This window comes from Penicillium angulare (assembly GCF_028827245.1).
Source record: "Penicillium angulare strain IBT 27051 chromosome Unknown utg000007l_segment0_segment0, whole genome shotgun sequence".
In the NCBI taxonomy this organism is placed as follows: Eukaryota; Fungi; Ascomycota; class Eurotiomycetes; order Eurotiales; family Aspergillaceae; genus Penicillium; species Penicillium angulare.
In genome coordinates, this window is record NW_026623166.1 from 3,587,093 (window position 1) to 3,601,770 (window position 14,678).

At 46.3% G+C, this 14,678-nt stretch overlaps 3 protein-coding genes across 3 annotated transcripts; 1 reads left to right on the forward strand and 2 right to left on the reverse strand.

Moving 5' to 3' along the window:
• Positions 1 to 2,194: 2,194 nt before the first annotated feature.
• On the reverse strand, positions 2,195 to 2,638 carry N7478_010596 (uncharacterized protein; the record flags this gene model as incomplete). The annotated part of the gene is made up of 1 exon (XM_056926810.1): positions 2,195 to 2,638. One exon carries the CDS (start codon positions 2,636 to 2,638, stop codon positions 2,195 to 2,197), a length of 444 nt encoding a protein of 147 aa, XP_056776180.1.
• Positions 2,639 to 7,184: 4,546 nt separating this feature from the next.
• On the forward strand, positions 7,185 to 7,564 carry N7478_010597 (uncharacterized protein; the record flags this gene model as incomplete). Its single annotated transcript, XM_056926811.1, has 2 exons — positions 7,185 to 7,276; positions 7,420 to 7,564. 2 exons carry the CDS (start codon positions 7,185 to 7,187, stop codon positions 7,562 to 7,564), a joined length of 237 nt encoding a protein of 78 aa, XP_056776181.1.
• Positions 7,565 to 8,249: 685 nt separating this feature from the next.
• Positions 8,250 to 10,074, reverse strand: N7478_010598 (sugar porter family MFS transporter; the record flags this gene model as incomplete). The annotated part of the gene is made up of 4 exons (XM_056926812.1): positions 8,250 to 8,998; positions 9,060 to 9,445; positions 9,517 to 9,717; positions 9,770 to 10,074. 4 exons carry the CDS (start codon positions 10,072 to 10,074, stop codon positions 8,250 to 8,252), a joined length of 1,641 nt encoding a protein of 546 aa, XP_056776182.1.
• Between the last annotated feature and the right edge of the window lie 4,604 nt (positions 10,075 to 14,678).

Consider the following 14,678-nt stretch of genomic DNA (forward strand, 5'->3'; position numbering starts at 1 on the left):
CGAGCATGTATTGGCTGATGGTGGAGGTGAGAAATACCTGAATGGATCACTGGTGGTCTCCTTAAATTGATTGGCCATTCCACTCAGCTGGGTGCTGATATGTTGTCCTCGCATTGTGCATGCACAAATAACTGGTTTTTGAGATACCAAGTTTCTTCCTGTAAAGCTTTGGCTTCTCTCACTAGGGCCTTGTGTTTGGCGGACGCAGACTCAAAGGTTACTTGTAAGTGCTTGCGCTCTTGTTTCTTTTTTTTCTCGACATTTGTTGGCTGCGATGCGGTTTCGCTCGAGGTGTTTCGCTCTCTCGGGGGAGATATCCTCACGTCTGATCTCGGCTCTAGTGTGGCGACAGGACCTTGTGGGAGGTAGATAATATGGTGGACGTAATGTATTAGAAGATTCCAGGCCTTGTATCTTCCACAAAGGATTGGCTGAAAATGGCGAGCTATTGTGTCCCAAGGACGATGGGTTGATTGTAGTGATGATGCAAAAAAAAAAATATCGCTCTCCTGATGAAAATGACTCAAAGCGAAAGGAAATGAAAAACAGAATTAAAAAAATATTTCCATTTATTCCAAATGAAATAGATCTCAAATACTTCACAGCTATTATATCATTTCACGGTTCTTGGAACAACTTGGGTGGTTTATTTTCAAGTTTACACATATGGTAGAAGTGTGATTACATCAAACGAATACCGAGGATGATGATGTGCAGGGTCGCAGTCTAGCGGATTGACTCAATACGGTATGTTGTGTGATATTTTGACAGAGGTCGTGTCAAGGCACTCCGATCAAGATTATCCCGGATCGTGTACGTTATACCTGCATCTTGAACCAATCCCACCATAGAGTAAAGAGTCGCCGTAGCCGACCTGCGTCGGCGCCCACAAAATTCCAGATCATTAGAGATCTACGTAATAACGGTACTTGAATGGACTTTGAACAAGATTAGATCTCAAGATATTTGTTGTCACATTTTGCCACTGAAATCCGTCCCCACACATAAGTACCTTTTTGGAGCCAACGAGGCCGGCTTCCTTCTATGCAGGAGGGGAGAATAACTTGGAACAACCTCACGATACCAAACCTTAGGTACTCAGTGTACTATCTACCTTTGCAAGGAACTTCAGAGAATTGCGGGCTGCGGAGAAGGTCCCAGGAGCCGTAATCTTTTATTTTCCCCGCATCGCGAATTTGTGAACTTTAAATGAGGACTCCATAGGCGGAAAACGCTGGTATCCCGGCAAAGTCGGCCGACCAATCCTGAGAAGTTATTTTGGAGCTCCGACTTGAATGCCTTGTTGGGTAAAATATCGTTTTGGCTTGTTTTACGTCATCCAAGTTTTGATCACCGTCCAATTTCTATTTTAATTGTTCTTGAGCTTCAGGACTACCCACGGTAATAAATCCGTCAATGCAATTCAAGACGCGTTAAGACATAACGATTGGTCACCATAGATTGGGTATCATATAATTCTTGGAGCAGGCGTGGCTCGGAAATGCCAGTTGTAAGCACTTTAACCCCACTCGTGTTACAGTTCCGTCCTTGCCTCCTCTATGGCCTGTAATTGCTGTTCAAGAGACTCTTCTCCCGGCATAGATCCCATCGCAATGCCCTTCGCCTTGTTCAGTCATATGTTTGCCGGAGCGCTGTTCCTGAGCTTCTCCGACACGATCTTCACGAACAGTCTCGAAGCTGGTTCTCAAACATTTGCCTACATCCAGAGGTAGTCATTAATGCTCGTGCAACGGGCTTCCGATCAGACATTTATATCTCGCAGGTTGCGGGAGTTCTTGTTGCCTATGCTGAAAGCGCGGACCTAGTGGAATGAATTGCGCATGTTTCTTTTCCTGTTTCATGGGCTGGAACAATACTCGGGAAAAGATCGTGATTTTCATGGTGTAACGATGTCGCTATTGCTATCCAGGATGGACTTTTCTGAGGTACTATCTGGGGATGGGCTTGGGTCGCTTCTACGGTTTCGGTGGTGATATTCAAAGGCATGGAAATATGTTGAGATATGTAGGTAGAATTTTGTGAATCATGTGTGCCAGCCTATTACTGGCAGGACTAGTCAACGGGTTGCAAACATATAATCAATTGTTACATTACATCTCTCAGGAGCACATTTCAATAGATCATCAGGCATTAATCATTGACATCAAAGAAGGAATTGATGAATCCATCACCATTAGCGATGCCCACGTCCATGGCCATGCTGATGGCTGCGGTGGTGATGGTGATCATTCGATGGACGATTATGCTTCTTACTTTCATGTGAATCATGAAGTCGTTCAACCTCATTGGCAGCCACTGCTCCAAGTGCACCTGCACCCACTGTACGAACGATATGCCCAAAACCATGACTGACGTCCTCTCCCTCCTTCTCACGATGTCGATGCACTGTTTCTGCAATACCGACAGCGGCTACTGCTCCCTCTGCAAGATGGAGGCCATGGTGAGGATCGTGCTTGCTTCTGTGATCGCTCTTATCCCGGTGGTGTGCATGTTTATGATCTCCGTGGTGATGGCTATGTCCGCTATGATGGTGAGAGTGAGAATGGGGAATCAACTCTCCCGGTGGCAATTTGTAGTAATCCGAAGAGCGGAGGTCCTTCCGGTAATCGTTGTGCATTTTGAAGTAAATTTTCGACTTGTTTATTGAGGTATCTAATTCTTGAGGATTTCGGCACGAGAGAACAACAATGTATCATTGGAAGCGACGCCTTGCACTTACAGGAAGGAACCGGGAATTAAATAACCTATGAAAATAATCTTTGAGTCTCGAATTGCCGATTATTTGCTCTTCTATGATATCATCCCCCACTCATTAGGTTAGCTGACTTCATAGTCCCATCATACTGCGATCATATCCGAGACGAATGATGCAGTCGGTTGTATGTTGTCTTGCTAAAAAAAAACGAGCCGGATAATTTGCATTTTCTTTTTCCAGGATGCACAAGTTGCCAGGGATCTGCAATACGCATGCACGAATCCTGGCTTGACGTATGCACCTGACTCAATGGCATCAAGCATTTTAAGAGTGTTGTATTGCAAAGGAAGATTGATTGTTATTATTTCAGACGAAACACATGAAGCCATATATACAACGAGAAAAACAAGTTGATTGCAAATCAACTTGATGCTACATTTAGATATCTCGGGAATTAATTCCGATGGTGCGGCTCAATTCCTGATCTGCACCAGCCTCATATCACAACAAGACCAAAATAAATGTTTTGGTTGAAAGTACATAGATTAAGCAGGTGTGAAGGGGATGCAAGGGATGCAATAGTCGATGTGGGCTGGGTCTACTGAACAGGTATCAGAATTGCTTCATTAGCCACGATAAATGGCATCATATCATGCCATCCGCATACTTGATTGAATCCAGGTATCCTAAGCAAATAGCTAGAATGGGGCATCGGCGAAGGCTCCTCGGGTCTCTTGGCCATTGCTCAGAATATGAGCGAGACCTTTTTAGCACATGTGTTGTCAAATTAATTCACATACATATCACTTTTGATGGTTTTTAAGCGAGCAAGCTGAAGGGTCAGCTTTGGACCCTCACCTCCAAGTCCTTCAAGGGCCTTCAGTACGGGCGTGAATAGTTTAGATGTTGGAGAGCCCGAAGGATCGTCACTTGGCTAGAAAGATATAGTTGTTATGTAGCCTTCAGGCTTAAAATTCAATTTCTAGATCTCTTCAAGGATGCTCTTCTTGAGCATCATGGCATGATATTTTGACACGAAGAAAGATAATAAACCTTTTTAATCACATACGAATTCGGCAGAAGGTCTTTGGGATATATAGGAACGCCCACTGGTCTATATTTGAGCACTGTACTGACTCATTTAATCAACTTGGAACGTGGTGAACTTCATCGGTCGTTAATATGACATTCCCGTGTCGAGAATTGTATGACCTCACAATCTTGATGGTCAAGAGCAGTAATTTGCGCGTCGAGGATAAACTTACAATACGCGATATAGGTTTCTATCGTGCTTGTCGATGCCAAAAGAGCCACATTTGAGGCAAGGGAATGGGGTGCTGACGAGTTCTTTCCTTTCACCATCAGAGCAAATTTTTTCTCGCCTCCGGCGATGATTCCCTTGGGAGAGGAAACTATCTTGGTTCCAATTGGTACATACGTATTGTATAATTACAACTCATTGATAATTCAACTTTTACCATGTATAAAGAGACCACTACAACATGCCTGCAAAAAGAGTGACTGAGATATATATTTCCATACACAGCTCAAGTCATTACCGCTTAGAAGGTTTATGGCGATGACCGACATTCCAGTCCGAAACTTGCGGGTTATTGCAATGAAACTGCCCGCGTTGAGGTTAGCGGGGATTGGGAGTCTGAAAGCCCGCTTGGAGCTGACCCCAGTTTGTTGTGACGTCTGTGGATTCAACGCCTGAATCGACATCGTACAGTATACGGGCAACTAATAGATGGCGGAATAGAGGCTGGTGCTGGAAGAAGGCTCGTTCCGCGATCACCACGGAGAAGGTCAAAGCGGGTGCAATCAAACCATGTCCATTGTTGTCTGCTCCCTTCGGTCGCTCCCAATGTGCCCGAGGGAATTATTCTAGACCTTCCCTCCGGGGGGTGTGGCGTTTGGTTCGGGCGGGCCTTCGGTATACGGGGCCACCCTGCGGGTGTCGGCCCTCTCCGGCCCTAGGCAGGGGTTGAGCGTGAAAGCCGGCCCAAGAAACCCATCAATCATCACTCATTCTTTTGGAAATCCTGCGTGCCACGAGCAGAGCAGAATGACTGGCAAGAGGATGTGAATAAAATCAACCCTGAAAGCCTCATCTCGAGATAACAGACACTAGGATCATTTGATCCCGAGAAAAGCTTATCGGATGAAAGCCGTTGTCATCGAGGGGGAAATTCCCACCACAGCAGCTCTTACAGGTAGCTCCACTGTCCATGATGGAAAAAAAATCCCTTCACCGCCATGTTATCGACCTTGCTGACCTTGAAAACTATTTCCAGAAACTTTATTAAGACACTGACTTGGGCGGGGTTTGATGAGGTGAGACTTCTGTCAGTCGTAGCTGTGTGGCACATTTCCAGCAAGAAGAGAAGTTGCATTGAGGCTGACCCAAAAACCGAGCGAATATAATTCCTAGCCTCAAATCATGACGATACCCCATACTTTGATTCAATTGGCCGAGTGCAAGCTGTCCAAGCGTCATACAGCAGTGTCGCAATATCGAAAGCTAGGCTGCCATTGCCAACGATGAATATGCAAAGAAGCTACCTATATCCCGCGTCTAAGTACATCTTTTTACCGAAACAGGCGTCAGTCTGTTGTCAACTAAGTTCGAAAGGGGGTTCTGGTAAGTTCCCCCGTGCCGCCAGCGTTCAATTGATTGAAAACCTAGACAGAACGGGCAAATACCGTGGAGCATATGAAAGGAGACAAATTCAAGGAATAGTTCTGATATGATATATCGGGGGCATGTCAGGTGGTAAGCCCGATAGCGTACAGAATAAATTGTTGACTGTCTAAGACCCGTTGCTTGCGAACGCGTGCTGACGAGCAGCAGAAACGTCGCGTCGTATGTCTGTTACGCGTCACGTCGGCAACTTGCTACCCTTCATGTTACCCCACCATGTCACCCGCTACCGCTGCTATTTGCTGACAACACTAGCCTTGTCGGACACCGGTCAATGTGAGATGCGTTTCGGCCTGCCTGCTTTATTTACAGTACCCTTGCGCCCGGTCTATTGAGACTTCCGAGTTCACAATTACATCTTCGAGAGTCAACAGGCTCCAAACACGGTATTCGATATGGCACACCTGGACAGTCGAACCCCCGATTCTCCTTTCTCTCTGGCTTTCAATGTCCGCTTTAACTGTGCCCCAACTTAGTCGCATTGAAACGGGTGTGACCTTGATCTCTATTTGAATGACTCACTCAGAATCGAGATTGACGATCATATTTTCTACAACATGTGGCTCGTGTGCAATCTTTCGCATTATCCCGCGTATTGAAGGAGGCCACTACTCGCTCTACGTGGAATCATGTGTGTCAAAGCTCGGAAAACCTGCAGGGTTAGCTTAGAGCGGGATTGCCTTACGCAAATGTGTACTACTGTATCTTGTGTAATCCTTTCTTTTGGGCCACCCGCGGAAGCCATGTCCGCTCCTCTTGAGTTAGTGACACGAGAACTAATTAAGTAAAAACGGTAGGTCGATCAGAGATGAACGGTGTAAACCGCGATCTGTCGTGCGGGTTGAGCTGTATGGGCGGGATACAACGTTATCCACGCGTTGTACGGTCCTCCCCAGCCAGCTGACCTCTACAGGTCCCGCAGTCTTGTAGCCCGCATTATGAATTGTTTGTAGAATGCTTATGACTCCTCGTAAGCCCTAGAAGTAGATGTGAGAGCTAGCGGAGGTTATTGAGAGCGTGTGCAATGGGTGCGATGTCAACGTGTGTTGTGAAATGCCGCGGATTTGTTTCTTATCACTATATCATGAGATTGGAATCACGGAGCGAGCCACTGATGGGATTCGTCCCTGTATCAATTTCCTTTCGGAGCACTAGCTTGCGGAATTATAATTTGACGCTGTAAAAAACTATCTGGCTGGGTCTTCATAGCGTATTTCATCTGCGGGGATTCACTTGATATTTAGAGGCCACTCGGTCTGAATAGCATTCATTGCCAGGAAGCTAATTACCTGTATATGTAAAGACACAGTGTGTACATCAAATTTAGAAATGATTTGTGTTTGAACTGACATTAATTTTGACTGGTTTATTGACCGTGTCTGTGGTATTATCATTATTCTCTCAAATTGAACTCGTCATGGTTGTTGGAATATGAGAAGGCAAGGCGGAGGACATGACAAGATACGAGGCAAGAACAAATCCCGAGGGATGTGGAGAATGTTTAGTTTTTTCCCCTGGTCATTCACCCCCACAACAAGCCGTCACCAGTCCAACACTCATCAACACTCATCAACACTCATCAACACTCATCAACACTCATCAACACTCATCAACACTCATCAACACTCATCAACACTCATCAACACTCATCAACACTCATCAACACTCATCAACACTCATCAACACTCATCAACACTCATCAACATCTACCTCCGCACATTAGCACAGCAAGTCTGAACTCTTTCTCTGGGAGTTAATCTCATCATGAGAGCTCATCGTGGAATCTTCTACACAATCGCTACGATAACCAGGGGAGGTTGCTGTGCAGTATTGAATATAGAGATTCCTTCTACAGTGTATGTCAATTTCATGCACAAAGTAAAAGAGAAAAAGAAAATTGATAGCATTCGCATTGATATCCCTTTGACATATCTAAAACCACTCAACTCTATGTTCATACGAAAAAGTTGTGTAAGTTTTGGCTTCTTCGACTACTTAGTTCAGCAGCCGAAGACTGGTCTCTAGCACCACAAAGAGGTGCTTGCACACTTCTAAAGGATCATGGCAAGACTATGGTGGCTACAAAGACCTTGCAGTACCGAGCAAAATTCGATCGCGCAGATTTCGTCCCGCGAAAGCCATAGTAATGGATTCTTTGTTAAGCCTGCAGACAAGGTCGGTTGAGACTGTTGATCTAAATGAAACAAAGGATACTCTGTACTGAATAGGAGACAGCTGAAGTAAACTTCATTATAACATACTGGAAATATGATTTGAATTCCAGGAAGTACAATGTACCTCATTTGATTGCCAGGGAATGGGCAGCACGGAATACTAATGCCACGCTCAATGACTGTTACCAGGCTTTTTTGGTATAATACGCAAAACGTACATGACCAAAGGAAAGGCTAAATGAAAAAGCTTGACAGACAAACAAACGAACTATCGTTGCCCGTAGGCTAAAAATATGGCATAGATTACGGTAACAGCGAGTTATGCCCTCGCCAATACGCCGCTCCATCAATACCTCGTTTACAGAGCACTCACAAAAGCTATTCGGGTGTAGAAGATTATGTCAAGCTAGAGAGGAGTGGGTTTACCACTATTCCTCTCTAGGACTAGTGTATACAGCGCCCGCCCGCATTTTCTATGTATTTCCCCTGAAAAGCTCAGATAGTTCTTCAACCAGACATCAATGAACCATCCTCTCTAATCGGACATCCTCGATACTAGCTCATACACAGATCCCTAAATCCGACAGATTAGTCAAGCACGAGAAGTCATGAATTGACAATGAAAAGACCTTGCTTACCCCTTCTTGCTGCCACTTTACCAGTGAGTCACAGCCCTCTGCAGGGTGTCGGGAGCTTCTGCAGTCTCCGCCTGTGGCTTGGTACTCTCTAGGTCGCCATGCTCCAGAGCAGCGGTGTGCATAGTCTGTACGCGAGTCTCCCAGGCCGGAGTGCCAAAGAATTTGAGACCGTTGGGGTCTTCGAACATGGCCTCAGTCTCTTCCAGGGTCTTTCCGGCGGTTTCCGGAAACATGAAGAAGGCGTGGATGAACATGGACGCATTAAAAACACCGAACAGAATGTAGGTCTTCCAGGTGATACTGGTGAATGCTGGTGGGGTGAAAAGTCCTAGCGCCATGTTGAACGCCCAGTTGCCCGAGGTGGCTACAGACACACCCTTACTACGTAGACGCAAGGGGAAGAGCTCGGGTGGGTAAGTCCACGATACAGGACCCCATGTGGGTGCGTATGAGGCGACGAATAGATAAGTGCATGCGATCAGACCCTTGGCCGCCGAACCGGTCACTTTCATTGACTCCTCGGCAGTCTTACGCTTGCCTTCAGGAATGATTTCAGCGTGAGCTCCGAGAATGCCGGCATTGGCGAACATGAAGACGCACATCAAAAATGCGCCCACCAGCATCGTAGGTCGGCGCCCCCAGCGATCCATCCAAACCAGAGCTGGAACGGTCAGCACTACGTTGATGATGTATTGGATCGACGAGGCGAGCAGGTTCGAGTTACCGGAGTAACCGGCCATCGCAAATACGTAGCCAATGTAGTACACTTAGAGGGAACGAGGTCAGTGCCCTTTGCTTTTATGGGGACTTAATCATGAAGGTCTTACTCATAACGTTCATACCGGTCAGCTGAGACCAGATCTGGGTGAACAATCCGATGAGAGTACGGTTAAGCATCCTTGGCTTGAATAGGTCCATATAGGTAACGCTAATAAACGAGCGTTCCAGCTCACACATTTCTCGAATATCCTGCAATTCGATGGCCACGAAGGGGTGGTTGCGATCGCCCTTAGCATGCACCAGGGCCAACACATCATGGGCCTCCTCCCAACGATCCATTCGAGCCAGCCAACGAGGAGATTCGGGCAGGAACATCATGGCAAAGAACAGGAGTATGGCAGGAATCATCTGCAGTCCCCAGGGTACTCGCCAGGCCGCAGCTTTCCAATTGTAGGACTTCTGGCCTCCGATGAAAGAGCATCCGTACGAGATACTGCACACGATGATTAGCTAATGCATTCTCTGGCGGCCGAATGAATCTCGACAAGCGCCAAAATAACATACTAGTACATAATAAGGATACCCCAAGTAATGGCCCACTGCTGTAAACCCACAAACCGACCACGTTTGGACGGCGGCGAGAGTTCTGAGATATAAACCGGGACCTGAGCGGATTCGATACCAACCGCTATACCATTGATGATACGACCAACGATGAGCATAGCGATATTCTGAGCGGCGCAAATCAAGATGGAACCCACCATCCTGTATGAAATCAGCTAATATCCTCGCTTCTTCTGTATAGAAATCCGCTTACCAGATAACGCAGCCCAGCATGATGGAGTACTTTCGACCGAGACGATCTGAGATAAAACCAGAGATCAGGGCGCCCAGCCAGGAGCCAGCAGCCATGGAGGCTGTTACACCACCCTGTTTCAGAGAAGGAAGACCGCTACAGTCGGGATTGTCGTCGAAGGGCGGGCCATTAGGACCCTCGTTGAAATAGCAAAGGTAGGAGTTCTCCGTAAGCTGCGCCGACATCGACGCAATATCGAAGCCGAACAAACCACCGCCGACGACGGCAACGGAAGCAATCACATAGATATTTCCAATGAGCACCATGATGAAAAATCTGGGGGAACAGACGTCTAACAGATTAATTTTCGGGGGCGAGTCGCGGTTTTATTATACAAGTCTCCACATGCACTGTACCTCTACGAGACCGCAAGACCTTTTTGGTTTCTTTTTTTTTTCTTTTTTCTTTTTTCTTTTTTTCGCTGTTGGGGCCGATCCAACGTAATCCAAATCGGTGCGGGATCCTCAGTTTCGTCTCATTCTGAATGAAACCTGGCTGGAACGGCCAATCCAAATCATGGAATTTCACGCGATAAAAAAACGCTCCCCACATAAGGAATCGAAGGTTGATCCACATCCCCGCAGTTCTTTGTCCCAGATTTACCCAACTCAAACCAAGTACCTATCAGACCACGGCGTTCTTTGCTGTCTCTTTCCGAGCTCACGGTCCCCTGAAAACCATAAGTCCATCCCCTATTGGCCAAACGTGTTTCAAGTGCCTAGTCACGTGCGTAAGTGGCGTTCAAATGTGACCTTGAATGGATCTATCGACACCCTGGGCGCTCAAGCTTCGGTGTTAAAAACGTTGGAGGCGGCAGGGAAAGATGGAAGGATAGAAGGCAAGAAAACTCCGTCACCGATTGGGGAACCCAAGTATCGAAAAGGACACACGACTATGAGCCTGGTGATGGTAATGAGCTGTTGACTGTGCTGCCACCATGATGCGATGCATCTTGAAACACAGTTTCTTCTAATGCATTCCAAAAATGCAATTTATCCGACAAGTTCAGAGCAGTTCAGGTTTTCACTTTGTGATTTATATGGAAAAAATGATCACATTTCGAGGTTGGGATATCAGCAGACCCTACTCAGTCACCCTAACCAGACCCCAGGAGGCCTAATATTCTCTGCGGCCGAAAAAAATGTCGTGAAAGTAGTATTTGATTTTGATTGGCCCAAAGTACGAGCATAGCCACACGATTGCCAACGATGCACCCGGCCAGTCAAATGCGTCGCAAATTGAGAATAAAAAGAATAAAGAATAAGAGGAACACTATCGTTGAGTCATGATCAATGGTATTCATGACCGAAATACGTCAAATGAGGGCCTAACAAATAAAAACAGCGGGAGTGCGATTTTTTGGTACTCACAAAGAGGAGGGATTCAATGAGGTGGCCTCTATTCTAATGAACAAGAGGGGCAGTTGAAGCAATAGATTAGTGTAGTCACCCTCGCGCTTTGATGGGAGAGGCAGTGCATTCTCTCAGACAACTTCCACCGTCATTGCTTCCCCCTGCGGCTCGAATCACGGGCCAGTCCACTACGGTCCCACTCGCCTTGCGGTTGCTCAACAACGGGACTTCACCGCACAAGAACGAAGAACGATCACTCACCAGCAGTGTTGAATCAACAACGTATATAGTCCCTTCAAAGCGCACGTAACTCCCCAATTAGCACATGCCTCAGGATCTACATGGTTTGTGTTTTTGTATCAGGAGGTATGTTTTTGACCGTAAAGCAGAATTGGATTGATTTAAACGGTCGATTGTCGACACTTCTGGCTTGCTCGATCGATCAACAGTTGTGTTTATGCATAGCTGAACGCTCTGGACTTTTTTTGATGGATGATCAACGGGAGACTGTGCAATTGAATGGACTCAGTCTAATTGAAATTGATTGGCTATTAAACAAGCCCTTCTCCACCAAGCGAGCGGGCCCGTGCATTTCCTAATACCTCCGGACCCCACAGGTCTTTGACTCGAAATTATTTCAATCTGCTTGTCATGACCACCTCCGGCCCATTCCGAGTCCGGGCTCACCAGGGATCCACTTGGCTCATATAGAACTTAGCTTGTCTTCATTGTGGCTCCATTCTCAACTACTTCAGATATCGTTGTATGATTATAGTAAGATAAGACAAAACCCCAAAATTCATCACAACATTGTTTATGAACCCATTCCTACGGTAAAGGGAAACCATATAGCAAATTAGACGACCATCCATTGGGCAAGCATGTACATCTAGCCGCCGACGCAAGACTTGATTGGCCTATTTACTGTTACTGTTTGCTGCACTTTGGAGTCCCATTCTGGCATCCTCTCGATTCTCCCACTAGGTTAACAGGCCATAAAGGTACAATGTTTGGTCGACCAAACACCCAAGCTACTATATGCTCGACCTCTACCAGACAGCCTTTGATTTCCTACGTTCGGACGAGGCTAGAACAATGACACCGTTCGCGGTTCTATGCATGCGTGCTTCACGTTTTGGTTTTTACAGACCTGGAACTTACATGACCAACTCGTGTGGTCTCTTAAGTTACGTCTCAACCAGGAAGGCAGTTCGGTAGCAGTCCTTTGTTAGACCCAGGGCCTCGTGAGTCATCTCCAGGATCGACGGGAGTGCATCCAGGGATAGTGTTCCCGCCCCTAGGACCTTTGTTGGTACTTGTGAGGATCTCACGTATCGTTGGATGAGTGTGTCTTCCGAATGAATAATCAATATTAAGAAAGCTAGAGTCGACTCTAGATACCAGACGTAGCGCGAGGAAGCAAAAGAAAGATAGCTTCCTCGCGTTCAGGGGAACCCAGATAAGCTATGTGACTCCGTGTCCTCCGCTTAGCGTGTATGCTTCATGTATATCCCTGACATTTCTTTTACTCGTTCTCGGGTAGCCACCACCACAAGTACCCAAGGAGTCAGGAGCTGGGCTCTACTGGCGTAGGGACTTTGGAGACACTGTACATTCGACAATTTTTGAAGCCCATCCGGAACTGTCCATTCCGGTCCCAACACAATACCATGGTTCTTCTCAACTTTTTGTTTCGCCGCCTTATATAGCTCAACACAATCTGGAGCTCCACCGCAGCAACATATTTCTTGAAAGACATCCAAAGCGGTAAGCTGAAGGTCCAGAGTTCCACATTCTATCAAAATGCAATGCAAAATCTGCGGTAGTACCATATGACTCGCGATATCCATAGAGCTCGGGGAGTTTATATCATAAATGCGCCTGACAATATCAAGCATTCGTCTAGCGCTTGTCTCTTGAGCATAGATTGCCAGCCCTGGTATACCTAAGTTGATCCAAATACTGCAAGCGAGCCATTTCACTTCTAGCCTGAGTAATTCATAAAATTTGCTTTGATCAGGAGCGGATTCTAGTGACCATGGACCAGAATACCTACGTGACCACGCATGCAAATCGTTATCAAGCGATTTTTTTATTGACTCAGTTTGAGAAACGGTGTCAATTGTCGTGGTTGCTGTCAAGAAATCGATTTCATATGGCACTTTTACTGAACGATAAATCAGCCAGTCCAGTGCCTTTTGAGCATCCAGAATTGTTTGAAAAGGCTCCCATGTGGAACATTTCTTTACTTCTGAGAAATCTGTTTTATCAAATTCGCAAAAGAAGATTGCAAACAATTCACACCAGCGAAAGACGCGTAAAAAATACGGTGGTGTCTTATATGAGTTCAAAATCATTCTACCATATTGGCAGTGGAGTAGTGAGTTCTGTACATTCCCTCTGATGAATTCAATATTGATGAACAAGATACAAGCAATTAACACAGTATCAATTTTATTGGCTTGTGACGGGGTGGCAATTTGTTTGAGGGCAGCATTGTAATTCGTTATCGAGAATATGCGATTACTGTTCTCGAACGGAGGACTTCTGACAACCTGCTCGTGCAGCGAGCTCATTGCAATAACTGCATATCTGATGGCAGCCTCTTGATGTGCCGATTGAGGGAGAATATAAGACCAAAATGAGTGGAGTGCCGGCTTACGTGGTGCGATGATCCGATAAAAAAACTCCAAGCTTCGCAAGTCTAGGCTTGTAGCACCTGGTATCGCGGAAGGTTTAATAAGTTGTACGGAAGACCGCACACGTTCTGCACGAGAGATCCATGGGGTATAACCATCGCATTTGCGCCCTGTAGATACACATCTCAAGCAATACGGATGAGCTTCGTCGCATTTGATTTTCCGAGCTCTAGTGGGAGGCATCGCTTAGTATTGTCGAGCCAAGGGGTAGGACGTTGAACTGACTTGCATGTTACACAGCCTGTGTGGGTTCGGCGAGTGCCCTTGGGCGCCATAATTGACCGGTGTGTATTTGAAGGCCCGCTTTGAGCTTCACGGAGGCGGATACTGAAGAATGGTTGAGCCGACTCAGCTGGGGTTGATCGCTAAACCAAAAGGGGAGGAGGGGTGGGGGACTTCGCCGACTGTCACTTCACTGCCGAGTAATTTATTGCTAGTAGTAGTACCCTACTAGGTAGGCGGAGAGGATTGAAATTTGCACCCAAATCCAGAAGCACTACTATAATTGCGGGTTTGCCGAAGCCCCTTGAATGCGCCAAAAGAAGTTGGTTCAGAGGTAGGCCATTCGAAGGAATTTGGGACGTAGGTATCTCATCTGTTGTAACGACCATCAGGGTATGATCGCTCAGAGAGCAACATTAGTGAGGCTGACGAATTGTCAACCGAATTCTAGATTCCTTTACTGGAGAGGATCTGTTGCGATTGTTGTGATTCCAGGTTGGTGCAGGTCAGGAACAGAGCCGCACCATCGGAATTAATCCCGATGTATCTACACGAATAATCAAGTTGATTGGAAATCAACTGGTTCTTCTTGTTGTA